Source organism: Pyrus communis, chromosome 2 (assembly GCF_963583255.1).
Source record: "Pyrus communis chromosome 2, drPyrComm1.1, whole genome shotgun sequence".
Taxonomy (NCBI): domain Eukaryota; kingdom Viridiplantae; phylum Streptophyta; class Magnoliopsida; order Rosales; family Rosaceae; genus Pyrus; species Pyrus communis.
In genome coordinates, this window is record NC_084804.1 from 13,892,829 (window position 1) to 13,920,634 (window position 27,806).

Below are 27,806 nucleotides of genomic sequence, written 5' to 3' on the forward strand. Positions count from 1 at the left end.
AGTCGAGTATTCTATGATCTGTTACTCTCAGGTGCACTTCGTACTTCGGCATTCAGATGGCCGAACCACGTTCACCATAAAGACATTTCTTTTGAGTATCTTTACCTGTAGAATTTGATACCGATTTGACGCACTTATATTTTTACCAATATAGTTGAAGTAGCAAAACTTAGTGCAGAAGATCTTTGAACTTCGCAGTGAATTAAGCAACCTTGTCTTTAGGTTCTAGAACCCTAGGCTGAGAGACGTCCTCTCCTCAGCTATAGTTGCTTAGGTGCATAAGTTAGTAGTGCATTCGACACCACCACAACATCTATTATACTCGCCTGACTGAGCTCGGTCATGAGTTGGCACGCTCACATTCATAAGAATGACGTAATTAGCTCAATAGTTACTCGATCTACGTCCCACGTAGGCTTTGCAACTATTAGAATCGACAATTCCTAATGTAGACAACAATTGTTTTTTCTTCTTCTTTTCCTCTAGTTCACTCTTGTATACTTTTTGTTTGAATTTTACCCCTAATTTAGACAACAATGAATCTTCTTCATGGTCTTGCTTTTTCAACATGTTGGGGTTGTGATGTCATTTCATTATTCTTCTTTGTGACTTGATTCATATGATCATCTCGATTAACTTATCTCAATCCAAGACCCAAATACAAATAATTAATATGCTGTTATATATTATTGGATGGAATTAACCTCTATCCATATCCAAACTCATTTGTAATCAGATAATCAGATTGAAAACCACAATCCATATTATATTAATTACATCTAGTTGAATTGAATTCGGGTTGAAATTTGATGTATCTACATGTCTACTGTCTACATGAAACAATTTAAGTCTAAAATCATAAGAAGATAGTCACTTAATACTACGGTTTAGTGCTGGCCTATTGTGAGATTTAATTCACTCTTTCAGTCATTTAATGTAGATAATATAGTTTGACAAAAAAAAAAAAAAAAATCACACGGAGAGGAAAGCAACTGTGAGATTTAATTCACTCTTTCAGTCATTTAATGTAGATAATATAGTTTGACAAAAAAAAAAAAAAAAAAAAAAAAAAAAATCACACGGAGAGGAAAGCAACGACAAGTCGTAAGCCTATTGTTCGGCGACTGAAAATTGAAAAACGCATATACAGGTAGCGGCTGAGTTCAAGCTGGAGATACGCTAAACCATGGCGTCTCTGACTCCGTTTATACGGCGCCGTTTCCTCAGCAGCAGCACCACCACCAATGTCTCGAAGAAATGGGCCGTGAAGGAAGTGACGAAGTCCAATTTTTCCGAGTCCCTGGTGGAGTTCAAGGACCACCTGTCCAGCTCCGACTTCGTGGCCGTCTCGCTGCAGAAAACGGGGTCATATCGTGCGCCGTGGCACCGCCCTCAGCCCTTCGACACCGCCGACACATCGTATTGCAAGGCCAAGTACGCCGCTGAGCGCTTCCAACTCCTCCAGTTCGCCGCCTGCCCTTTCACTCTCAGAGCCTCCAAGCTTACTCCTTACCCGTCCGTACGCTTTCACTATACCTATACATACACATATATAGAATGGAATTTGATGATGGGTTTGTTGATTTTGGTGCAGATACAACTTTGTCTTGTTCCCAAGGGATGAATTGAAGATGGGGATGCCAACTTATAGCTTTTCAGTTCAAACATCACATTTGACTTCCATGGCGGATGAAGGTTTTGATTTCAATGCCTGCATATATAATGGTAGGCCTCCCCAGTCAAGTTTTGATATTTCATTTTACTCCCTAATTTCTTGTGGAATATGATTTTACCCAAGTGAATATTTTTACGAAAACTGGAATAGAAATTACGAAAACTAAGAACTTTGGTTCGATGCATTGGTGAAAGTGTAACATTTGGGATATTGCAAGTCTGTAACTTTGCTGTTGTATTGAGATTTTGTGTTTTTGTAATGAGACAGGTATTTCATACTTGTCTAGAGCACAAGAATCTGCGGCTAAAGCTCGGATAGGGAATCCGACTACCAGCAGCTATGTAATGAGCTCTTCTTCGACCCATACTGTTGCTGATACGGTTTTTGTTGAAAGAATTAAATCGCGAGTTAAGCATTGGAAAAGTGCATGTAAAAACACAAAGAAAGATAGTAAGAACAGAAAAAGGGTTCTAGATTCTACTTACATCCCCTATATTTCATTCGATTTTGTTATATTTTCGGTTAAAAAGTGTTTTGGCTTTCCATTTTGCAGATGCTCTGCTGAGTTCCTTGAGAAAAATTGTAATGGGAAGTGAAATTTACGGAACAAGACCCTGCATGAATCTAGATGTTTGCAGTGAACGTCAAGTGCAGCTTGCTCTGGAGGTATGTATGTTGACCCGTTGTTGTTTTTAATCCTTTTTTCTGGTGCCGGTATATTTAATCAGATTTTATCTGATCAAATGATTATTTTTTTCATTGGTTGCAGATGTTGAAAGAGTTCTCTGATGAACTTGTTCCCTTAATAATCCCAGCAAGGGGCGGAGGAACTCAGGCTGTTCGTGTTGTTTTGACAAGTTCTACAGCGGACAAGGACTTGTTTGAGGTAGTGACGTGATTTTCAAGTCTTTCTATTTTGCATTATCAGGCTTTTTGTAACGCAACATTTGGCTTGAATGTTTTACTTACAGAGAGAGCTCCAAAACCTTGAGGAGGAACAAAACAAGAGAGTTCGTGGATTTCGAGAGGTGATCGATTTGATTTCTGCTTCACAGAAACCTGTTGTCTCCCACAATTCCCTGAACGGTGTATCTCTGTTTAATAAATATCTATGAGTTTTAATGCCCTTGACTTGGCTTCTGTTCTTTATCTAGTTTCTCAACTTACTGTTTAATTTTGCTTTATGCAGATTTCACAGTTATTCATTCAGAGTTTCTCTCACCCCTCCCGACTAATGTAGATGAGTTTATGGGTTCCTTGCACTCGGTTTTTACCCACATACTTGATGTCGGCCATCTGATGAAGAATATTGGTCCTCTAAGAAAGATGACCAATATTTCTGCAGCTATTTCGTACTTGAATAATCATTACTTCGCACCCATTGATATGGAAATTTTGCCCCAAGGTATCGATATTACCCTTAGTTTTTGCGTAACACAGTTGAATAGAGTGCTGTAATTCACATATTTGTTGCTCTTGTGGGTTTTACTTGGTTTTCCTGTGATTTCTTGTGTCGATTGCTGTCCGTTATGCCATTTTTTTACTTCAGAGCAAACCTAACTTCTTCTCTTACTATACTCAATGTTTGGGTTGTCATCTACAGAAAGTGAAGGCAACATTCATAGGCATAATGTGGTGAAGATGTGCTATTTGTTTGCAAAGCTCTGCTCCATTCTGAAAATTTCCGACAACGCTATGGTATCTAACAATGCACAGTTGGCTCCAGCCATCGAAGAGTACACAAACATTTCCAATCCGTGTTCTGACAGCCCCCAAGAATCAACCAATGAGGATATCAGAGTCTGGAGAAAGAATATGAGAAAGGTCAGCTGTGATCAATTGGTATTTGTATGGGGATTCAGGAGTGGGATGACTGCAGGGATGATCAAGAGCTTGTTGTGCAAGTCACATGCCGTCTTCTCTGAAGAATTTGATGTTCGGTTAGTGGACAAGAGCTGTGCCGTTGTTGTTTTCTGGCGACATGGTTTATCTGAAACTTTTTTGGATGCCATGAGCCGTGAAGAGATTTGCGACTCTTTAATGGAGATCGCTTCGGAGGGCATAAGAGCATCAAGTTACGAAACTTACAAGAGAGTCTGCAGGTTAGGCTTATGGGAGGCAGATTTAGCGGAGTCCCTAGACAAAGCCTTGGAAGACTTGGACTACCTTGCGGAAGTTAATTCAGCAACAAATTCTAAAGAAATTTATTGGTCTAGCAACTCAGCGATAAATTTTGATGACTTGTAATATTTAAAACTCCATATGTTAGAAATGAGATCAATTTTGTTCTAAAACCCGTTGTACAACCGAGAATTGTTGTCGTGCTATCCGAAAATTGATGCCATGTACTTTCTTCTAGTTAGGTTGCGTGCATAACAGATAATTGTACATAGTAAGACCCAGAGACATTGTTCAGAGACACATAACAGATAATCGTACCAAACTATCAAAACCCGCATTCAGTTTCTGCCGGCAAGTCCTCATATCGTATCTGCCAAACATGTTTAATTGATGAATCAAGGGTCTAAGTAGAATATCTCTGCATTCGCCGAGACACGCTTAAACTGGAGCAACTTTTGGAGCAACATTTTTACTTGAAAATTATTAGCAGCAGCAGGCTTCACAGTCATCTTCTCAAGCACAGGTGAACTTGAAAGCAAAAACCTGATGAAATCTAGTTCAGCTTTGACACCAAAGATGCCAGTTATTTTGACAATTCGCAGTTGGGTCAATTGGCAATTCTGGTTGTTGTCTAACCCATAGTTCGCTTCTCCCACAACAGCCAGGTACTCATTCCGGGCCTGCACAAGTCTATATCATCAGATGCCTGAACATCACATAAAACAGCACTCTAAACAGTAAAATACAATTAGTGTAGAGATTTGGGTTGACATTCTTAATTGAACACCATGATATGCATGCATCAACATAATACAATAAACTCACCCAAATTTCAAGTTCCCGTAGAGCAGGGAAGCTTCTCAGAAGACAAAAAACAGTTAAAATCTCCTTCGGATCGTGGAAGCTTAAATGTATAGAAAAAAAATTCAGATATAGACACGGTTGAGGTAGCTTTCCTGGCAAGACTCCGACAGCCAAATACTGGAACAGAAAGGTTCAGAAAACAGAAGATTGAAAATACAGTCAACTTCTGATTGCCACAAAATCTGATTATTGACTGAAAGAATGAAGCCACAAAAACCATTACCTTTAAAAAGTTAGATTTGACACGAAGACATCGAATACGAGGCAGATGAACAAAAAAATTGAGCAAATTCCTACAACTTCCAGCAGTCTGTCTTTGGTCATTTGCAACATTAGCAGTCAAATTAATGTGAACTTCGGCCAGTTTTAAGGTATTCACAAGACTAACATCCTCAAGCACGCCTTTAAAATGAAGGTTTTTGAGATTCGGTGCATTAATCTTGAACTGGGTTAATCCATCACAGTGGAACAACGTTAATCTCTCAAGGAGAGGACAACAAACAATCAGATTCTCAAACACATCTTGGTCCAAGGTAACATTAGAAAGGCCACAAATCTTCAAACTCCTGAATCCTTGGAATTTGGATGGAGGTTGTAGCAAACAATTATGCAACACTAAGTAAATGAGATCTTGACAAGAAAACAAACATGAAGGCATCTTGTGGCGATACCCACTACATTTGATATTAAGCAACAACTCTTTGATAGAGTTTCTTGACAGATGAAGAATCCATCGATCAATATCTCTACCGACTTGAGGTCGGGAATGAGTGATCCCGAACCTGTATATGGGGCCAATGTGACCCAAGAGTACATGATCAACAATGCCTGCAAAGGTTGCAGGGTTTTGATCCGAGGTGCACCGATCATCAAACAAAAGACCAGTAAGCATAGCCGATTTGTTCCTCCACTTGCTTGATAATACACTTGTTCTAACTGCCTGCCTAATTGGCAAATATGACAAAATTTTGCATAGAACATCACTTGGTAAGTTGCTAATTCTGTCCAACTCCATTGACACTTTCGAACGGGACTTGGGCGGTTCGCTTTCCATCTGAGATATTCCAGTAATCATAAAAAACCAGAAACATTTCCATTTCATGTTCGATTGCAGCAAAAGATTGCGGCTTTAAAATAAACGATTCAGCAAAAAACTAAAATAAACGGCGGCTGTGGAGAAAAATCTCAAACCTCGATGAGAGCAGCTGAAGCCGACGAGGGTTTGACGGAGGTTTTGAAGGAGGAGGTCGATGAGTGTGTTGAGCGACGATCGAAGGTCTGCCGGATTTATAGCTGGAGACGCAGTCGCTCGGTTCGTTGTGGTTTTTGATAATTTCACATATGTGAAACCTTCCACTCCAAAATGCCCCAATCAATTGCAATTGGGGGACGATGGCTTGCGATCTGTAACGACCATGTGTCACGTGACTTTGGTTCAAATATTACCTCCTGATAATACTGGGCCACCGCTCGTTTTCTTGGCCCAAATGTTTGTTGTGTTTGGGCTTAAGTAGGAAAAACAAGGACAAGTCAGTAAGCGTAATTTAGTATTTGAAGATTGAAAAATCAAGAGGTATTTGTACCCCATGAACTTGTAAGAAGTTGTCAGTTTTCCCATGAACTTTATTTTTAGCCAATTATTCTTCTGAATTTTCATAATTAGATCAATTTCCCTCCTGAATTTAATTTTAGCTAATTACCTAATTTTTATAATTGGTCAATTTCTATCCTAGCATTTAGATTTTAAAATTTTTCATTCAAATTTCATTCATCTTGGTCATGTGCGGCACAAGGCAATTGTTTGAGGTCAAAATGTAATTTTATTTCTATTTGGGCCTAAAATAAAGGCTTAGGCCGAGAAAGAACAACACGAATCGAAATGCCATGATTTTCAAGCTAGTAATGATTCCTCATGCCAGTTAACTCTCAGCCTAAAAGCGCACTAACTCAATTGAGTCTCTATAGGAGCAAGACTATTAAAGGATCAAGCTCAGGCATGGTTCGGTCAAGTCCTAAGTGAATTAAAATTGTTGAGGATCAGGATGGATTCCAATAAGATTTGAATTATTCTAAGGATCAGAACTTATGTTTGATCATATGACAATGAATCAAGTGCATAAAGGGACTAAGTTCAAAATCCTGGTTTAACTCGAAGAGGCAGAGACTAATTAGACTTTGAGTTTCAGCTAAAGAAAGGATTAAGGGGATAAAGAGAGAATATCATGGTAAAATGCCATAGTCCTATCAAGACTTTACATCGGCAAAGGTTCTGCAACATGAAAAGCCCTTTCAAGTCAACAAACAACTCAAAACGCTCTACACGAAATTCCTCAGTCTACACAAAACCTTTCTCACAACCCTGTTTATCTTAACCCTCTATAAACACATATTTAGTTTGGATAAGTAAACAACACTGTGTTGACAACTAGCGACGTCTTTAGTTTAGATAAGTAAACAACATTAGAGCCGTAGAATTAGGCGATTTAATAACAGCTTTAGTTTGGACAAGTAAATAGGACTGCTTCTGGTTGGTTGATTATCTATACAAGTTTCTATCGGTGAAGAATTCTCAATTCTTTAGCCCAAAGAGGTCACTTCTGACACACCCGACCTTGACATCCTCCAAATACTAGGGTAGACATGTGTTGGCTGACTCCCGAAGATGACGAAGCTATACTAACATGCATGAGAACTAGGAAGAAAGAACAAACATAAATTAAACTCGTAAATTTAACTATAATGAATATGCAATTATGGAATGTGTTCAGAGCATACAACTAATCAAGAACACTAAAAGGAATAATATACTAGCATGATATTTCATAAAGCATGAATCCAATTTTCTCATAAATGTTTCATAAAACGTATCCATAAAATCATGTTTTTCATGTATGCATTTTGTAATAGTAAAATCATGCATTTTGGAAGGGGTCCACTCATAGATACTTCGCCGTCAAAGAGCCGTGCCAACTAGAGAAGACGGAAATGCCACAAACAATTACACCTAAGCACATAAAGGGACCAATTTATAAAACTATACTAAAACGATTGAATTTGTGAAAATAGACGTTGAAATTAGTCTAAGAGGGGTACTGGTGGAAATCTGAAAAAGTCAACGTTAACTGGTCAACGGTCAATGCTGACCGAGAAGTCAACGACTAACTTAGCCAAGCCGAGCCGAGCCGAGCCAAGCCAAGTCAAGTCGTCGGAGCTCACCGGAAACTGGAATTTTGGCTGGGAAGTTTGGGCAAATTTCAAAGCTTCGTAGTTTTGTCGTTTCTCAACCAAATTCGACCCATAATATATAGAAATGAAAATAGGAAAGTGTAGAACAAGATTATACCTATTTGGAAGCCCAATGGTAGCCGAAGATGGCCTGAAAATGGCCTGAAAGGTGACTGGTCTGTGGGAAAACTAGGGAACTCGCAGGAAACTAGGTAAACTTTAAACGTTCATAATTTCTTCAATACTCAACGAAATCGAGTGATTAAAAAAAAATGAAAATCATAGTTCTCGGCGAGACGAAGAGAATGGTACCTTGCACGATAGCTAACTCATCGTGGTTTGGCCGGAAAATAGCTCAAAAGTCACGGGTTCGTGTCGGAATATGGGAAAAGCTTACTCCGAGTTATTTCAATGTCCAACAAGCTTAAACAACATACAACAAGCCTCGATCTAACTTTAAAACACATCCCAAGGGTTTCTAGGAGCTTACCAATGTCGAAAGAACCACGAACTACGTTGGAGCTTGTCAGGAAAGGTTGATGAATAGTGATTGTCACTGTTGGTGTTCCACAGTGTTTGGACTGCGGTTTCGAGGTCATCCAGTTTAGTTGGTGAGGTTTCTAGTTGTTGTGCTCGAGGAAGGGAATGAGGAGAGGTTGCATAGGACAGAGAGGGCTCGGGGAGCTTAGGAAAAAAGAGAGAAAATGAGGAGAGAAGAAAGAGGTCCGAGAGTTCACATCAAAATAAGGAAGGAGAAAGGAGAGTGAGCTGGGGGACCAAAAAGGAAAGTGGGCCCTACATGGCACACCAAACAAGATCTAAAAGAAACATTTCAAAATATCTAACCCAACCATAGTGAAATTACAAAATTGCTCTTCCGTTCCGTAAAGTTTGGGACGGGTAGTCACAATCTACCCCTGTTAAGAAAACTTCGTCCTCGAAATTTGAAATAACTTGCTATGCATTAATACTCGAAGATAGGAAGAAGAATATATATAAAGAAGAAATCAAGTTAGAGCGGTTGCATCAAAGAAAACATGCCACATCGTTGCGATCGGGTTGCAATAATCCCTCTTTCATGCCTCCAGGCTCATACTTTCTTCCCCCATCAATATAAAAATAGCAATATACTGAATAAAGATATAAAGTCGAAAATATATAATAACGTAAGGTCAAAAGTATGTACGTATAATATGATAATGTCAAAATACAAATATATGACTATAATAAGGTAGGTTAAAACACTTGTATTGAAAAATCAAAACTAGAAATGGAAGTGGGTCTCGCCCAAGCATTCGTAACGTCACGTACATCGAGGACAGGTGTGCGTTATTAGGTTGAGCCCTAATAATAACTAATTAGTAACAACTGTCATAGATGGGTCTATATGTCCACTTACTTAATGAACCCAACGAATAAGTTATTGATATTACCATTGGCCGCCCGCGATATCAACAACACATTGTTGTCTTGATAAACAAGTAGCAATTCTCAAAGGTGCAAAATTACCATTTATCCAACTCTAAGACGACATCATCTGAAGTATACAATTTCCCATATTGAAAATTCAAACATCCGCATACCAATTTGCAATACTCTACTGTCTAATATGTGTTGCTTGTAGAAACCCTAATGCCATGTCTCAAAAAGCGCCACATCAACTTTGAAAATAAAAAACTATTGTCGTAAACAATTGCAAAAGAAATCAGTGTAATATCTAATTATGTTGAAACCACAAAACGAATGAAACATACCACGTCATCCAAGGTCTAGATAACTCGTTCAGATCGTCCAATAGTCTGAAAATGAAATATGGTACCGGATAACAATTTAGTACCTAAGGCCTTTAAGAAAGCTTCACAAGACTTAGAAGTGAAACACGCATCACAATGAGATACAAAAGTGACGACATACACAAAAAATCAAACAATGTTATTCACAAAGCCTAAGCGAGCTGATTCGTTGAGAAAATTTCTCTCGGATTCAGCGAAAGGCTATGCCAAGAAGGCTAAAAGAATACTCAAGAATGTAAGGGTCAAAACAAGTCCAACAATATAAAGTACAAGATAACTAAAGTGAATGTGTAACTATGATGCAAAAACATGTGTAAGTACCTAGCTTGATTATGTAGTGGCGAGTCGAGATGGTTGAGTGCGGACTCGACTGAGGTGGTAGTCTAAAGTAATCTGAAGGGCAGGAACTCGGACTTTTTCCCACTCCAAAATTCACAACAACTTGTTACAACGATAACCTCAGAGATATTCAATCATCATTGGTAATGATTTGCTCGATATGATGTTAAATGGTGATTGAATCGGATCTGAGTGGTCTTCCTGAATAGTCTCACTGCTTTAGAAATGATATGAAGTGTTGTAGGGTAAGCATGAACCCAACGTTAACTAGAATGCTTTCTAGTACCATGAGGTGAATTTGGGATTTCGGTCGAAACCGATGTTTATCGAGACGTCAGTCAGACAAAGTCTAGAATGAATAATTCTGCCAAGTGGTCAAAAGTATAGTCCTCACGGACTGGTAGATAGTATGTTGATTGAGTTGGTAACAATACCAAAACGTCATCATAGTCTCCACATGTACAAGGTGGTTTGTACAGGAAAACTATGGTTACATTCACCTATTCCCATTTGCATCCTCAGTGGGTCCCTGACAACCCAAAAAGGACGACCCTCCCAAATTTCTTCCCACCTCCAAACAAGAATAAAAAGAAATTGAGATAATCTCCATGGCTTTCATCTTACCGTTTCCACTTACCAGTTAAACAAACATTTACTCATATATATTCAGCGATATCCCATTCATACAATACCAGTGATAAAGTGGACAAAATCAATGGTACAATTTAATACTGCCAGCATACATGGTATACGCTAAAATGTGAGCCTCACCAAAAATTTTCCTTTTTCCAACTTCATCGCCCTTAGGCAAAAGCAACTTGTTTCGTATCAACAGAGTTCCAATTCCACGAAGAGAAAACAATAATGGGACATGGATAGCTCAGATTAAGGTAAGATATCCATGAGGTTTCTGACTAAGAGCATCAGCTACGACAATTGCCTAACCATGATGGTGCTCAAAAGTGCAATCAAAACCACCAATGAGTTTCATCCACTTCTTCTGTCTCAACCTCAATTATTTCTGTGTCAGAACACACTACAACTCCTTTGGTCAGAAATGATGCAAAATAAGAGACTTAAAACTCACCCATAATGTCAAGAAAAGTAGGGACATGAGCATGAGTAAGACAATGTTCAAAACACCAAAAAGTTTCTTTCCTAACCTTCTTCCCACAAAGATTTTGACAAAGAAAAGGTTTCATTAGGTTTTCAAGTAAGATTGTAACCACTGGCTCAAGGTTAAAGATAAGATGGTTCACTTCATACGGTTCCAACCGTCAAGAGGCACATGCATAACTCGATTATACTACATCAGTGTGCAGCCAAACATTTAATAATATACCACCACAGAATTCGAAATGTGTATGAACTACGATCAGATGAGACAATACCCGGTTGTCAGAAGCTTCGTTCACCATCAACATCACAAAAAAATTGACTGGTTTCTTAGCCAAAAAAGAAATAGGGCTAAGCTCAAGGAATCGTTAAGAACTGCCAATAAAAAGTGATAAAACCAAGGGTATTTCGCATTCCACACACCTTGTGAGGATTTTCAATTTCCAACGATCTCAACCTTTTTTTGAAATTGATGAGAATAACATTTGCTATAAAAGAGTCTCTTAAGAAAAGTATCTAATCTAAACAAAAACAATGCTCAAAGAATCCAGTGTAATGCTGACTATCGGTGTTTAGCAAACTTGACCTCGTTGTTGGAGCAAGTAAGAAGATTATCGATAGAACAATCGCCAAGAATTCTTCTGAGGGTCCACACTAATTTTCTCAGCGGGAACAAGTTCGAGATAAAGATTCGGTCCCACCAAACTAACACTTGTTTAACTTCGCACACTACTAACACTTACCTGCTTTGTCCAACACGAACTTTGATTTTCGAGTAATGTCCATAAAGATATGACTCTGCTCGCAATTCCTAAGGAACACATGTTGCAGAGTATCGGTTCGATATTGAAAGTCGTCCAATAATCCATTTCGTGACCGATGAGGCACAATCCCCACACAAAAACTTGTACTTCAAGCAGAAAGTGACATTTCAGATAGAAAAAGATTTGCACAATTGCACTGAATGGCACCAAAACCAGAAATCGTGACATCCAAATGATGTTAAGACCGACACACTACTACAGTAACATAAGATCCTAAGTATGCTCTGAACAAACCACGCTCTGATACCAAATTGACACCCCCGACCCTAATATCATTCAAACACTAGGGTAGACACGTGCTGGCCGACACCCAAATGTGACAAAGCCATACTAACATGCATGAGAACTATGAAGAAAGAACGAACATAAATTAAACTCATAAATTTAAAAATAATGAATATGTAATTGTGGAACGTGTTCAGAGTATACAACTAATCAAGAATACTAAAAGGAATAATATAAAATTGAACAAATACACCGAGATGACTCGAAGATGCTGATGTGGGAGTGCCTTGATGCCAGGATTGTACACGTCGATTATAAGTCTTGAAGGGGCACAAAACAAAATATGAGTGAACCAAATTTATATATAAGTAATACTAAAACATTTATTCATTGACGTACTAACCCCCAAAGTATATGAAAACTCAATAGCATAATATGTAATAGGTTTTCCGAAAAACCCTAGCATGCTATAAAAACTTCATAAAACATATATCATATATAGTGTGCTTACTAGTGGTATCAAAATCACCCAAAGGCCTTCATTCACCCGTAGGTCCCTACATCACCCAATCGAAGCCATATATAAATCTTCATTCACCCGAAGGCATATAGAACTCTTCATTCGCCCGTAGGTTCCTACATCACTCGATCGAAGTCATATATGGATATCATTCGCTCGTAGGCCCTTACATCACCCAACCGAAGCCATATATAGATATCATTCGCCCGTAAGCAGTATCATTTGCCCGTATGTAGTATCATTCGCCCGTAGGCAAATTGTATGAATAACCACTAGATAAGCACATAAAAACATGAACATAAGCTTTCCAAAGTATATCTCATTGAAGCTCAGTAGCTCAAGCATCATATCATAAAACATGTTCATAATATATAATTATAAATCCTTCAAGGAATGTAAATCTGATAAAGCATGACATTTCATAAAGTATGAATCCAATTTTCTCAAAAACGTTTCATAAAACGTATTCATTAAATCATGCTTTTCAAGTATGCATTTTGTAATAGTAATATCATGCAATTTGGAAGGGGTCCACTCATAGATACTTCATTGTCAAAGAGTTGTGGGAACTAGAGAAGACGAAACACCATAAACAATTACACCTAAGCACATAAAGGGACCAATTTATAAAACTATACTAAAATGATTGAATTTGGGAAAACGGACGTCAGAAACGGATTCAGAATGTCAAAATTAGTCTAGGAGAGGTCCCGGTCGAAATCCAAAAAAGTCAACCCAAAAGTCAACGTTGGTCGGTCAACGATCAATGCTAACCAAGAAGTCAACGACTGACTTAGCCAAACCAAGTCGAGCCAAGTCAAGCCACTGGAGCTCACCGAAAACTGGAATTTTGGTCGAAAGTTTGGGCAAATTTCAAAGCTTCGTAACTTCGTCGTTTCTTAACCAATTTCGATCTATAATATATAAAAATGAAGATAGGAAAGTGTGTTGGAAATGTGCCCTAAAACCAATCATATGATGATACTTTATGGACATTTCACATGTTAAACTAATCTAGTTTAATGTAACGGGCAAAGATTATTGTTTGAGCCGTCTCATATAAATGTTATATGCTTAAACGATAAGTCCAAGGAATATGTGATTGGAAGAATGCGATCTAAAGAAGTTAGATTCATGAGACCATTCTTTCGTTGACACATCCTAAACGTTCCTGATCATAGGATTGTCAATTGGGCATTGACAGTCCGTTAAGATCAGTACGTGCTATGTCTTCTCTCAGGGAGAGTGACTAGTCTCGAGTCATTGGTGTGTGTGACATCAAGACAAGTACGTAGGTGCTCAATAGAGAATGAGTTCACTGAACACGATCAACGAGGAGTTCTCATATTCATGTCACATGAGAACTCATGGTTGGGATAATGCAAATTAGTCTTTTGACCTGAGGCATCACAGTTGTCTTGTGGTTAGGTCCTTAATCTTTGATTATGTCAAAGTCACTCCATCAGGAGGGTGTCCATGGCATCGTTGGGGTTAAGCCACTTAGCCATGGAGGCAAGTGAATGCGCAACAAGGGATCTCTAACCTTCAAACTGTTTGAGGGAGAATACTCTATGATATGATTGAGAATCTTTGGCCAAAGTATGAATGAGATTTAGGAATGTGTTCCAAATCACATTCATGGTAATGATATAAGCACAAGACTCACATTGGATAGTAGACATGAATAAACTATCAAACCAAACAATGTGGTCAAGAGTATTGTATTAGAGAAAGACCGTATTGCATTTGTAATCCTAAAACTGAATAGGTTCTCCACCTCTTCTGATTAGCTTGGGTAACCATGACATGCTGCTAGGCGTCAACCATGGTTTGTGGAAGCCCTAAAAGTGTATTATCACTAACGGGAGAATTGAAAGTAAGTTTCAATTCACAATCGATTAGAAAGAGTTTTAATCGCCCACTGCCTCGCTAAAAGGAACCTAATGGATCGTTCACCGAGTAAGGTAGAGTTTGAAGAAACAACGGAGATGAGTAAGAATAATTAAATGGTTTAATTATTTATCTAAGGCTAGGATTAATTAATATGTTAATTAATCAAACGAATAAGTTCGTTAAAGACCTCGGGTTAGTTTTGGGCCGCAAGGCCCAATGGGATTTGAATGTCAAGCCCATTAACTCAAGTTGTATGACAACTTGAATAAACAAAGGGCTTGAAAGCCCAATAAACCCTATAGGCCGGCCATGGTAAAAGAATAGGGCTTTTGGTCCATTAGGTCACTTATTTGAAGGGACTATATAAAGGACTTTATAGCCTAAAATTTACTAAGGGTGATTTTTGGGGGAAAGGATGAGAACACAAGCTCTCCTTTCTCTCTAAAAATTTCGGCCAACCTTGGAGGGATCATCTAGCAATCAAACTCCTCCAAGGTCACTCATTTCTTCTTCATTATGCCTTGGTGATGAATCATTAGAGGTTCTCAATTTTGGGAACTTGGAGAAACCTTTTCATCCATCCAAATCCATGGATCTAAGATGCAAGGAATGAAGGCCCTCTCTTTGGGTGATTAGCCTTTGCTTATGCAAAGAGGAATCTACAAAGGTATTGATTTCTCAACTCACTTTGTTTTGAGTTGAGTCTTGGTTCACCTATCTACTAGGCTTTGAATTTCATGGGTAAATGTTTTGTTTTTAAGTGCATACAAGCATGATTCCGCCTTTAATTGTTAATTGCATGCTATTGATGTTGCTTAAATGAACATGTTTTTCACAAATCTTCCTTCAAAGTGTAGGACAAGATTATACCTATTTGGAAGCCCAATGATTGCTGGAGATAGCCAAAAAATAGCTTGAAAGGTGACTGGTCTGCCGTAAAACTAGGGAACTCGCAGGAAACTGGGTAAACTTTAAACATTCATAACTTCTTCAATACTCAACGAACTCGAGTGATTCAAAACAAAAATCATAGTTCGACGAGACGAAGAGAATGGTACCTTGCACGATGGCTAACTAGCCATGGTTTGACCGGAAAACACTTTGAAAGTCACGGGTTTTTGTCGAAATCTAGGAAAAGCTTAATCCAAGTTATTTCAATGTCCAACAAGCTTAAACAATATACAACAAGCCTGGATCTAACTTTAAAACACATCCCAATGGTTTCTAGAAACTTACCAACGTCGAAAGAACCACGAACTACATCAGAGCTTGTTAGGAAAGGTTGATGAAGTCACTGTTGGTGTTCCATAGTGTTTGGCTTGAGGTTTCTAGGTTATGCAGTCTAGTTAGTGAGGTTTTAGTTGCTGTGCTCGAGGAAGAAAATGAGAACATGTTGCAGAGGAGAAATAGGGCTCGGGGAGTTTAGGAGAAAAAGAGAGAAAGTGAGGAGAGAAGAATGAGGTCTAAGAGTTCACACGGGAATGAGGAAGGATGGAGGAGAGTGGGCCGAGAGACCAAAAAGGAAAGTGGGCCCCACATGGCACACCAAACAAGATTCAAAAGCAACATTTCAAAATATTTAACCCAACCATAGTGAAATTACAAAATTACCCTTGTGTTCGGTAAAGTTTGGGATGGGTTATCACAACATCATTAGCTTTTCATCAAAATGAAGTGTTCTATGGTCAGTTATTCTCAGGTCACTTTGTACTTCGGTATTCAGATAGTCAAACCACGTTTCACCATAAGGCCATTTTTTAAGTATTTTTTCCCACAGAGTTTGATACTGATTCAGCGCACTTATATTTTTACGAATATAGTTGAAGTAGCAAAACCTGGTGCAAAAGATCCTGATCTTCGTAGTGAATTAAGCAACATTGTCTTCAGGTTCGAGAACCTTAGGCATAGAAGTGTTCCCTCCTCAACTGTAATTACTCAGGTGCATAAGTCTGCAACGCATTCAGCACCACCACCACATCCATTCTACTTGCCCGACCTAGCTTGGTTGTGAGGTGGCACGCTCGCATTCACAAGAAAGAAGTAGTTAGTTCAATAGTTACTCTACTTACGCCCCACGTAGGCTTTGCACTTTTAGGGTCAACAATTCCTAATATAGACATCAATTTTTTTTTTTCCTTCCTCTTTTTGGTTGAATTTTATCCATAATTTGGACAACAAGGAATCTTCTCCATAGTCTTACTTTTTCAGCAACATATTGGCATTGTGATGCCATTTAATTATTCTTCCTTGAGACTTGATTCACATGACCGTCTATGTTCACCTATCTCAATCCAAAGCCCAAGTACAAACAAGAAAAGTAATTACTCAATCCAAGACCCTAATACAAATAATATAATATGTTATAAATGATCCGATGGGGTCAACCTCTATACATATCCAAATTCATTTGTAATCAAATAATTAGATTGAAAACCACATTCCATACTATATTAATTACGTCTGATTTCAATTGAATCTGGATTAAAATTCGATCTATCAATAGATGTACATGAAACAATCTAAATCTAAAATTACAAGGAAATGATCACTTAGTAATTAGTACTACGGCATAATGATATTTTTATTTACGTGTAAGTGTACGGTTTTTAGTTCAATTTTCGTCAATTGCGATTTTAAGTCACATTATTGTTAACGCATTATGAAACGTGGCCGTGTAGTCAACTCCCCATCCTTTTGTTGGAAATAATATCGTTTGTAAAATAAAAAATAAAATAAAAAAATCACAAGGAGAGGAAAGCGACGACAAGTCGTAAGCCTATCGTTCGGCAAATGAAAACTGAAAAACGCATTATACAGGTCGCGGCTGAGGTTAAGCTGGAGATAAGATAAACCATGGCGTCTCTGCCTCCGTTTATACGACGCCGTTTCCTCAGCAGCAGCACCATCACTACCACCATCAATGTCTGGAAGAAATGGGCCGTGAAGGAAGTGACGAAGTCCAACTTTTCCGAGTCCCTGGAGGAGTTCAAGAACCACCTGTCCAGCTCCGACTTCGTGGCCGTCTCGCTGCAGAAAACGGGGTTATATCGTGCGCCGTGGCACCGCCCTCAGCCCTTCGACACCGCCGACACTTCGTATTTCAAGGCCAAGTACGCCGCTGAGCGCTTCCAGCTCCTTCAGTTCGCCGCCTGCCCTTTCACTCTCAGAGCCTCCAAGCTTACTCCTTACCCGTCCGTACGCTTTCACTATACCTATACATACATATACATACACACATATATAGAATGGAATTTGATGATGTGGGTTTGTTGTTTTTGGTGCAGATAAAACTTTGTCTTGTTCCCAAGGGATGAATTGAACATGAGGATGCCAACTTATATCTTTTCAGTTCAAACATCACATTTGACTTCCATGGCGGAAGAAGGTTTTGATTTCAATGCCTTCATATATAATGGTAAGCCTCCCCTGTCAAGTTTTGATATTTCATTTTACTCCCTAAGAACTTTGGCTCGATGCATTGGTGTAAGTGTACCATTTGGGACATTCCAAGTCTGTAACTTTGCTGTTGTATTGAGATTTTGTGTTTTTGTAATGAGACAGGTATTTCATACTTGTCTAGAGCACAAGAATCTGCAGCTAAAGCTCGGATAGGGAATCCGACTACCAGCAGCTATGTAATGAACTCTTCTTCGACCCATACTGTTGCTGATACAGTTTTTGTTGAAAGAATTAAATCGTGAGTTAAGCATTGGAAAAGTGCATGTAAAAACACAAAGAAAGATGGTAAGGACAGATAAAAGGGTTCTAGATTCTACTTACATCCCCTATGTTTCGTTTGATTTTGTTATATTTTCTGTTAAAAAGTGTTTTGGCTTTCCATTTTGCAGATGCTCTGCTGATTTCCTTGAGAAAAATTGTAATGGGAAGTGAAATTTACGGAACAAGACCCTGCATGAATCTAGATGTTTGCAGTGAACGTCAAGTGCAGCTTGCTCTGGAGGTATGTATGTTGACCCGTTGTTGTTTTTAATCCTTTTTTCTGGTGCCGGTATATTTAATCAGATTTTATCTGATCAAATGATTTGTTTTTTCATTGGTTGCAGATGTTGAAAGAGTTCTCTGATGAACTTGTTCCTTTAATTATCCCGGCAAAGGGCGGAGGAACTCAGGCTGTTCGTTTTGTTTTGACAAGTTCTCAAGCGGACAAGGACTTGTTTGAGGTAGTGACGTGATTTTCAAGTCTTTCTAGTTTGCATTATCGGGCTTTTTGTAATGCAACATTTGGCTTGAATGTTTTACTTACAGAGAGAGCTCCAAAACCTTGAGGAGGAACAAAACAAGAGAGTTCGTGGATTTCGAGAGGTGATCGATTTGATTTCTGCTTCACAGAAACCTGTTGTCTCCCACAATTCCCTGAACGGTGTATCTCTGTTTAATAAATATCTATGAGTTTTAATGCCCTTGACTTGGCTTCTGTTCTTTTTATAGTTTCTCAACTTACTGTTTAATTTTTCTTTATGCAGATTTCACAGTTATTCATTCAGAGTTTCTCTCTCCCCTCCCGACTAATGTAGATGAGTTCATGGGTTCCTTGCACTCGGTTTTTCCCCACATACTTGATGTCAACCATCTGATGAAGAATATTGGCCCTCTAAGAAAGATGACCAATATTCCTGCAGCTATTTCGTACTTGAATAATCATTACTTCACCCCCATTGATATGGAAATTTTGCCTCAAGGTATCGATATTACCCTTAGTTTTCGCGTAACACAGTTGAAGAGAGCGCAGTAATTCACATATTTGTTGCTCTTGTGGGTTTTACTTGGTTTTCCTGTTTTCCTGTGATTTCTTGTGTCGATTGCTGTCCATTATGCTAATTTTTTTTTACTTCAGAGTAAACCTAACTTCTTCTCTTACTATGTACAATGTTTGGGTTGTCATCTACAGAAAGGGAAGGCAACATTCATAGGCATAATGTGGTGAAGATGTGCTATTTGTTTGCAAAGCTCTGCTCCATTCTGAAAATTTCCGACAACTCTATGGTATTTAACAAGGCATTGTTGGCTCCAGCCATCGAAGAGTACACAATTGCCAATCCATGTTCTGACAGCCCCCAAGAATCAACCAATGAGGATATCAGAGTCTGGATAAAGAATATGAGAAAGGTCAGTTGTGATCAATTGGTATTCTTATGGGGATTCAGAAGTGGGATGACTGCGGCTATGATCAAGAGCTTGTTGTGCAAGTCACATGCCTTGTTCTCTAAAGAATTTGATGTTCGGTTAGTGGACGAGCTGTGCCATTGTTGTTTTCTGGCGACGTGGTTTATCTGAAACTTTTTTGGATGCCATCTGCAGTGAAGAGATTTGTGACTCTTTAATGGAGATTGCTTCGGAGGGCATAAGAGCATCGAGTTACGGAACTTACAAGAGAGTCTGCAGGTTAGGCTTATGAGAGGCAGATTTAGCGGAGTCCCTAGACAAAGCCTTGGAAGACTCGGACTACCTTGCGGAAGTTAATTCAGCAACAAATTCTAAAGAAACTTATTGGTCTAGCAACTCAGTGATAAATTTTGATGACTTGTAATATTTAAAACTCCATATGTTAGAAATGAGATCAATTTTGTTCTAAAACCCGTTGTACAACCGAGAATTGTTGTCGTGCTATCCCAAAATTGATGCCCATGTACTTTCTTCTAGTTTGGTTGCGTGCATAACAGATAATTGTACATAGTAAGACACACAGACATTGTTCAGAGACACATAACAGATAATTGTACCAAACTATCAAAACCCGCATTCAGTTTCTGCCGGCAAGTCCTCGTATCGTATCTCTGCCAAACATGTTTCATTGATGAATCAAGGGTCTAAGTAGATTATCTCTGCATTCGCCGAGACACGCTTAAACTGGAGCAACTTTTGGAGCAACATTTTTACTTGAAAATTATTAGCAGCCGCAGGCTTCACAGTCATCTTCTCAAGCACAGGTGAACTTGAAAGCAAAAACCTGATGAAATCTAGTTCAGCTTTGGCACCAAAGATGCCAGTTATTTTGACAATTCGCAGTTTGGTCAATTGGCAATTCTGGTTGTCGTCTAACCCATAGTTTACTTCTCCCACAACAGCCTGGTACTCATTCCGGGCCTGCACAAGTCTATATCATCAGATGCTTGAACATCACATAAAACAGCTCTCTAAACAGTAAAATACAATTAGTGTAGAGAGTTGGGTTGCCATTCTTAATTGAACACCAGGATATGCACGCATCAACATAATACAATAAACTCACCCAAATTTCAAGTTCCTTTAGAGCAGGGAAGCTTCTCAGAAGACATAAAACAGTTGAAATCTCCTTCGGATCGTTGAAGCTTAAATCTATAGAAAAAAAATTCAGATACAGACACGGTTGAGGTAGATTTCCTGGCAAGACTCCGACAGCCAAATACTGGAACAGAAAGGTTCAGAAAACAGGAGAATGAAATTACAGTCAAATTCTGATTGCCACAAAATCTGATTATTGACTGAAAGAATGAAGCCACAAAATCCATTACCTTTAAAAAGTTAGATTTGACACGAAGACATCGAATGCGAGGCAGATGAACAAAAAAATTGAGCAAATTCCTACAACTTCCAGCAGTCTGTCTTTGGTCATTTGCAACATTAGCAGTCAAATTAATGTGAACTTCGGCCAGTTTTAAGGTATTCACAAGACTAACATCCTCAAGCACGCCTGTAAAATGAACGTATTTGAGATTCGGTGCATCAATCTTGAACTGGGTTAATCCATCACAGCGCCACAATGTTAATCTCTCAAGAAGAGGACAGCAGACAATCAGATTCTCAAACCCATCTTGGTCCAAGGTAACATTAATAAGACCACAAATCTTCAAACTCCTGAATCCTTGGAATTTGGATGGAGGTTGTAGCAAACAATTATACAACGCTAAATAAATGAGATCTTGACAAGAAAACAAACATGAAGGCATCTTGTAGCGATGCCCACTACATTTGATATTAAGCAACAACTCTTTGATAGAGTTTCTTGACAGATGAAGAATCCATCGATCAATATCTCTACCGACTTGAGGTCGGGAATGAGTGATCCTGAACGTGTGTATGGGGCTAATGTGACCCAAGAGTACATGATCAACAACGCCTGCAAAGGTTTTAGGGTTTTGATCTGAGGTGCACCGTTCATCAAACAAAAGATCAGTAAGCATAGCCGATTTGTTCCTCCATTTGCTTGATAATACACTTGTTCTAACTGCCTCCCTAATTGGCAAATGTGACAAAATTTTGTTTATAACGTCACTTGGTAAGTTGCTAATTCTGTCCAACTCCATTGACACTTTCTAACGGGACTTGGGCGAACACAAACACACCTGTATTATACAAAAATAATAATAATAAATAAATAAATAATAAATAAATAAAAAAATAAAAATGAAAGCAACAACAACAAAACTATCTCTAATCACATAAACCTCAATATTTAAAAATAAATAAATCCAATGCAAAGAAACGAACTTTAATCACATAAACCTCAAAATTTGTCTCCTAATTAAAATACTTCCCAATTAACAACATTAAACTATTCATTTGTTATATTATGCACTCATTCATGACTGTATCAACCAAAATTAAATTAAAAAATAGTAAATGAAAACCAGAAACATTTCCATTTCATGTTCGATTGCAGCTTTAAACGAGCAATAAAAAATAAAAAATAAATAAAAAAAACATTTAGCAAAAAAAAATAAATAAACGGCGACTGTGGAGAAAAGTCTCGAACCTCGATGAGAGCAGATGAAGCCGACGAGGGTTTAACGGAGGTTTTGACGGTTGAGGTAACGGAGGAGGTCGATGAGTGTTTTGAGCGACGATCGAAGGTCTGCCGGATTTATAGATGGAGACGCAGTCGCTCGGCTCGTTGTGGATTTTGGAGCTTCCAATCCAAAATGGCCTAATTGTTGTAAATAAGTGGATGCCCGCTCAAAAGAAGGGATTGGATTCTTTCCTCTTTTTTCTTCCCTTCTCTTCCCTTTCCTATCTTCTATTTGAACGATCACGATTAAGACATGTTAATATTTTATATAAATTTTTTTATAACAAAAGAAAAATAAAATAAGAGAATGTGAGAGAAAGGGTTAAAAAGGGATGAAAAGAGGACAGGAGAGAATCTTAATCCCTAAGAGCAAGTTTACTGTTGTGGACTGCTCGGGGGAAGGTGGACCAAACAGGGCTCCATAGCCTGGCAAAAGCACTCCAGCGTCGGGAGCCCGAGTGACTAGCCAAGCCCGAGTAAGAGGCCTGTGAGGAATTGCCAGCCTGTGAGCCCAAGGTAAACTTGATGCAGGGCTGACGTCAGTCACAATTTTAAGCGTGGGGGGGGTCAGCAGACAAGTTTTAGACTCCAGGAGCCCACAGAGTAGGCGGCCTCAGTTACCGTTGGGAAACCACATGGCTTCCCACGATGCGTTCGATCTCAACGGCTCTTTAAAATGGACCATCCAATATGCAACAATAATATAAAAAAAAAATTCTGAAATAATCTCAGATCGACGGTTGATATTAATCTGCTTTATAAATTAAAAAATAAAAGAAAAAATAGTTTTAAAATTAAGAAAAGTTACCGTTGTGACATGTGACACAATCTGGAATGTTGGAATTCATTGTTTTTATATCCAACGGCAGAGATTAATTAGTTGAATAAAACTTTAAAAATTATTGTAAAAAATTCGAAAAAAATCTGAATTTAAAAAAAAAAATTGTTTTTACTTTTCTATAAATACATTCTCATTATCATCTACCTTACACTACAATTTCATATTTTCTCAACTACTTTCAATCACATTCCTTTCTTTCTCTCAAAGTTTCAATCCATTTTTTTTCTCAACAAAATGACTACTGATGCAGGTACGAATTGATCGCTTTTTGAAGATGTTGCGTTGTGTACTAGCTAGGTTGAAGTTACTCATAGTTCGCTTACGGGTAATGAGATGCAGTTGTGGGAAATGTGGAGTCTTATTTATACCAATTATCTTGAGAAAATTGGTGGGAAAAGAACCAAAGAATCGATACCCAGTCGTTGGAAATTACTTAGTCAATCGTTTAGTATGTGGAGAGATGCCTTGACACAAGTTAGTACTAATATTCGAAGTGGGGAAAATTACTCGGATCAGGTAACAATATATTATTTATTTGTTTGTACTATACCCAAATTTACATAATAATTATTTGTTTGTATTATTTATTTATTACCTACTTACATTATAATTATTTGTTTGTATTATTTATTTGTTACCTACTAACATTATAATTATTTGTTTGTATTATTTATTTGTTACCTATTTACATTATAATTATTTGTTTGTATTATTTATTTATTACCTATTTTCATTATAATTATTTCTTCTCCCGCATTGTGTAGAAACTTCAAGCACAAGCTTGGTACAGTGCTAAAACCAAAAGCAAAAATAAATCATTCAATCGGTGGGAATGTTCGAATATTGTCAAAGATTGTCCTAAATTTAGAGTTGTGCCTGTCCGTCCAGAAGTTTTCATGAACATCACCCCTCTACACTCTACACCCGATCATGACTCGCATGTTCATGAAGATGATACAAAATAAGTGCCCGAAACACCCCTCCCTGAACAAGCGTCGGGTTCAACCCGTTATCCAATTAGGCCTCAAGGTAAGAAGGTTTCAAAGAAAAAAGGGAGTGTCTCCAAGAATGATTATGCAAAGTACATAGAAGAACTTGTTCGCCAAGGTGAATTGACTTTGGCGCGGGAAATGGCGAAATATGAGGCTGATAAAGCTAGAGAGGAAGCAAAAACTGCAGCTATTAAGAGAGAATTTCAAGCTAATAAGAGAGAAAGAGAGCTACTTAGGCAAGAAAGGGAACATGTTAGAGAAGAACGAATGGCTCAATGAGATCGTGAGATTATGAACACGCCTTTAGAAGGGAAGTCTTCAAATTCTAAATTTTTTTGGAAGTCAGAGAAAGCGAACATGGTGTGAAGGAGGCGTGCAAGAGAAGCGAGAGCAAGACAAGATGGTCCTAGCACCACAAGAGAAGATCATCCTAGCACCACAAATTGGTTAAGTGATGATGAATAGAGTAGTTTTTGTAATCGGAACACATAATTTTCCAATCACTTTGGGTTGTAATTTATTATTTATTGTATATAGTACTTTATGTTGTTTCCAATTTATTGAATTTAGTCCTTTATGTAAAGTGAAAGTAAATTTATTGAATTTGGTAAGTTATTTATACTAAGAGAATATTTATTCAAATGACAAAAACACACAAAATAAAGTGACATAAACATACCGAATAATAAAAAACTCACTAAAGCTGAACTAAAAAAAACACACCAACTAAAATTAAATAAACACACCAACTAAAATTAAATAAACGCACTAAACTTAATTATCTTTAGCTTGTTTCAATGCCCACTGGTGCTCTATCAAGTCATTTTGTCGGGCATTGTGCATACATGGCATTTGAAGTGCAGTATATCGTTGAATGACCAATTCATTGTAACGTCCATCCCTTTCTAATGGCTCATGTTGCACGGGTTTTTAGGTGGCGTCATGAGCGCAATATATATGTGTTCTTGAATTGTTCATCGTGTCTGGCTCGTATTCATCAACGACATCATAATCATACTCATCTTCCACAATCATGTTGTGAAGAATGATGCACATCATCATGATGGATCGAAGCGACTCTACAGCAAACAATCTGGCAGTACCCCTGATGATTGCCTAGCGAGCTTGGAGTATACCAAAACAACGCTCTACTTCCTTGCATCTATTTCGTACTTGAATAATCATTACTTTGCACCTATTGATATGGAAATTTTGCCTCAAGGTATGGATACTACCCTTAGTTTTTGCGTAGCATAGTTGAAGAGAGTACAGTAATTCACATATTTGTTGCTCTTGTGGGGTTTACTTCGTTTTCCTGTGATTTCTTGTGTCGATTGCTGTCCGTTATGCCATTTTTTTTACTTCAGAGCAAACCTAAATTCTTCTCTTACTATATACAATGTTTGGGTTGTCATCTATAGAAAGTGAAGGCAACATTAATGTGGTGAAGATGCGCAATTTGTTTGCAAAGCTCTGCTCCATTCTGAAAATTTCCGACAACGCTATGGTATCTAACAATGCACTGTTGGCTCCATCCATCGAAGAGTACACAAACATTTCCAATCCGTGTTCTGACGGCCCTCAAGAATCAACCAATCAGGATATAAGAGTCTAGACAAAGAATATGAGAAAGGTCAACTGTGATCAATTGGTATTCTTATGGGGATCAGAAGTGGGATGATTGCAGGGATGATCAAGAGCTTGTTATGCAAACCACATGTTGTCTTCTCTGAAGAATTTGATGTTCGGTTAGTGGACAAGGGTTGTGCCATTGTTGTTTTCTGGCGACGTGGTTTATCTGAAACTTTTTTGGATGCCATAAGCCGTGAAGAGATTTGTGACTCTTTAATGGAGATTGCTTCGGAGGGCATAAGAGCATCAAGTTACGAGACTTACAAGAGAGTCTGCAGGTTGGATTTATGGAAGGCAGATTTAGCGGAGTCCCTAGACAAAGCCTTGGAAGACTCGGACTACCTTACGGAAGTTAATTCAGCAACAAATTCTAAAGAAATTTATTGGTCTAGCAACTCAGCGATAAATTTTGATGACTTGTAATATGTAAAACTAAGTATGTTAGAAATGAGATCAGTTTAGTTCTAAAACCCGTTGTACAACCGAGAATTGTTGTCGTGCTATCCCATAACACGGAGAGCAATCAGGCATTGCCCTCTATTCTGGAGGTAATCTGAACAAAACCTTTTCTTTTGGTTATACTACTGAATCGAATACTAAAAATTGATGCCCATGTACTTTCTTCTAGTTTGGTTGCGTCAAGAACTTTCTAAATGTTCATTTAGCAACTCCAGGAGAGGTTCTTGCGTGCATGCATCTCTTATCAATTAATAACTTTCAACATTTTCTACAAAATGCTGCCAAAAACACTTATGGCTATCGATAAGCGCTTTTAATTCATTCTCAAAGTACTTTCAAATTAGTCTTCTCTTGTACTCGAGACATTTCATTAGACATGGTCAAAATTTAATATCAGAGTCCAAGTTGAACATGAGATTAGTCAGAGAATAGAAGAGATATTGATTGGCCAAGGTAACAACAAACAATCAGATTCTCAAACACATCTTGGTCCAAGGTAACATTAAAAAGACGACAATTCTTCGAACTCCTAAATCCTTGGAATTTGGATGGAGGTTGTAGCAAACAATTATACAACACTAAATAAATGAGATCTTGACAAGAAAACAAACACGAAGGCATCTTGTAGCAATGCCCACTACATTTGATATTAAGCAACAACTCTTTTATAGAGTTTCTTGATAGATGAAGAATCCATCGATCAATATCTCTACCGACTTGAGGTCGGGAATGAGTGATCGCGAACCTGTATATAGGGCTAATGTGGCCCAAGGGTACATGATCAACAATGCCTGCAAAGGTTTTAGGGTTTTGATCCGAGGTGCACCGATCATCAAACAAAAGATCAGTAATAATAGCCGATTTGTTCCTCCACTTGCTTGATAATACCCTTGTTCTCACTACCTCCCTAAGTGGCAAATGTGACACAACTTTGCTTAGAACATCACTTGGTAAGTTGCTAATTCTGTCCAACTCCATTGACACTTTCGAACGGGAACACAATCCACAAAAAACTTGGTGCATTTTACTGTTAAATGCATGAAAATTGAAACCCAGAAAACTTACCATGAGACAAGGAATATGGGGAAATTATTTAACCCAGATCGATGAAACTGCGGCAACTACTTCAAGTTTATCTATAAAGACGGTGAACGACTTTTCTTTTTATTTGGAATTCCCGCATGTTATATGTGGTTACCTGAATTATTACCTGTGTTGAAATTAAATTATGTTGATGGCCTATTTGACTCAACTGTATTTAGGACTAAAGAGGAAGATAGTGTATTTAAGACTAGAGAGGGAGAGAGGCCGACGATAAGGGAGAGAGGCTGACGATAAGGGAGAGAAGAGAGATATTTAATTGTGAGGTGTGTGTTGTATCAATCAATTGTGGCTTTATTTATAGTAGTATGATAGGTTAAATCCTAATAAGATATAAGGGAATATTCAAATATATTCTTAAATACACTAGGATTTACACAATCACATTTTTATTCTAAGT

The 27,806-nt window shown here is 38.2% G+C and overlaps 2 protein-coding genes and 1 pseudogene across 5 annotated transcripts; 2 read left to right on the forward strand and 1 right to left on the reverse strand.

The window, feature by feature from the left end:
- Positions 1-1,145: 1,145 nt before the first annotated feature.
- LOC137726051 (poly(A)-specific ribonuclease PARN-like) lies at positions 1,146-3,970 on the forward strand. Its single transcript, XM_068464912.1, has 8 exons — positions 1,146-1,515; positions 1,595-1,725; positions 1,943-2,125; positions 2,229-2,341; positions 2,445-2,561; positions 2,647-2,761; positions 2,865-3,080; positions 3,279-3,970. Exons 1-8 carry the CDS (start codon positions 1,187-1,189, stop codon positions 3,920-3,922), a joined length of 1,848 nt encoding a protein of 615 aa, XP_068321013.1. The 5' UTR covers positions 1,146-1,186; the 3' UTR covers positions 3,923-3,970.
- On the reverse strand, positions 3,963-22,542 carry LOC137726053 (F-box/FBD/LRR-repeat protein At1g13570-like). Of its 4 annotated transcripts, none has more exons than XM_068464914.1 (4): positions 22,349-22,542; positions 4,884-5,714; positions 4,622-4,777; positions 3,963-4,476 (listed from the first exon to the last, which is right to left on the reverse strand). In XM_068464914.1, exons 2-4 carry the CDS (start codon positions 5,712-5,714, stop codon positions 4,192-4,194), a joined length of 1,272 nt encoding a protein of 423 aa, XP_068321015.1. In that variant the 5' UTR covers positions 22,349-22,542; the 3' UTR covers positions 3,963-4,191. The 4 variants fall into 4 exon arrangements, 3 of the variants coding, with proteins under 3 accessions (XP_068321015.1, XP_068321014.1, XP_068321016.1); XM_068464913.1 differs by lacking the exon at positions 22,349-22,542 and adding an exon at positions 5,852-5,988 and having other exon boundaries at positions 3,964-4,476; XR_011067583.1 differs by lacking the exons at positions 3,963-4,476; positions 4,622-4,777; positions 4,884-5,714 and adding exons at positions 20,126-20,700; positions 20,846-21,001; positions 21,108-21,286 and having other exon boundaries at positions 22,349-22,538.
- On the forward strand, positions 17,449-26,269 carry LOC137726052 (poly(A)-specific ribonuclease PARN-like; annotated as a pseudogene).
- Positions 26,270-27,806: the final 1,537 nt, after the last annotated feature.

Bases quoted from the DNA above. Each gene is read 5' to 3' on its own strand.
- LOC137726051 (XM_068464912.1), top strand. From the start codon at position 1,187: ATGGCGTCTCTGACTCCGTTTATACGGCGCCGTTTCCTCAGCAGCAGC. The intron at 1,726-1,942 runs GTAGGCCTCCCC...GTAATGAGACAG, and splicing joins CAATGCCTGCATATATAATG to GTATTTCATACTTGTCTAGA. The intron at 2,562-2,646 runs GTAGTGACGTGA...TTTTACTTACAG, and splicing joins CGGACAAGGACTTGTTTGAG to AGAGAGCTCCAAAACCTTGA.
- LOC137726053 (XM_068464914.1), bottom strand. From the start codon at position 5,714: ATGGAAAGCGAACCGCCCAAGTCCCGTTCGAAAGTGTCAATGGAGTTG. The intron at 4,778-4,883 runs GTAATGGTTTTT...TTTCTGTTCCAG, and splicing joins TCAAATCTAACTTTTTAAAG to TATTTGGCTGTCGGAGTCTT. The intron at 4,477-4,621 runs GTGAGTTTATTG...AGACTTGTGCAG, and splicing joins TACGGGAACTTGAAATTTGG to GCCCGGAATGAGTACCTGGC.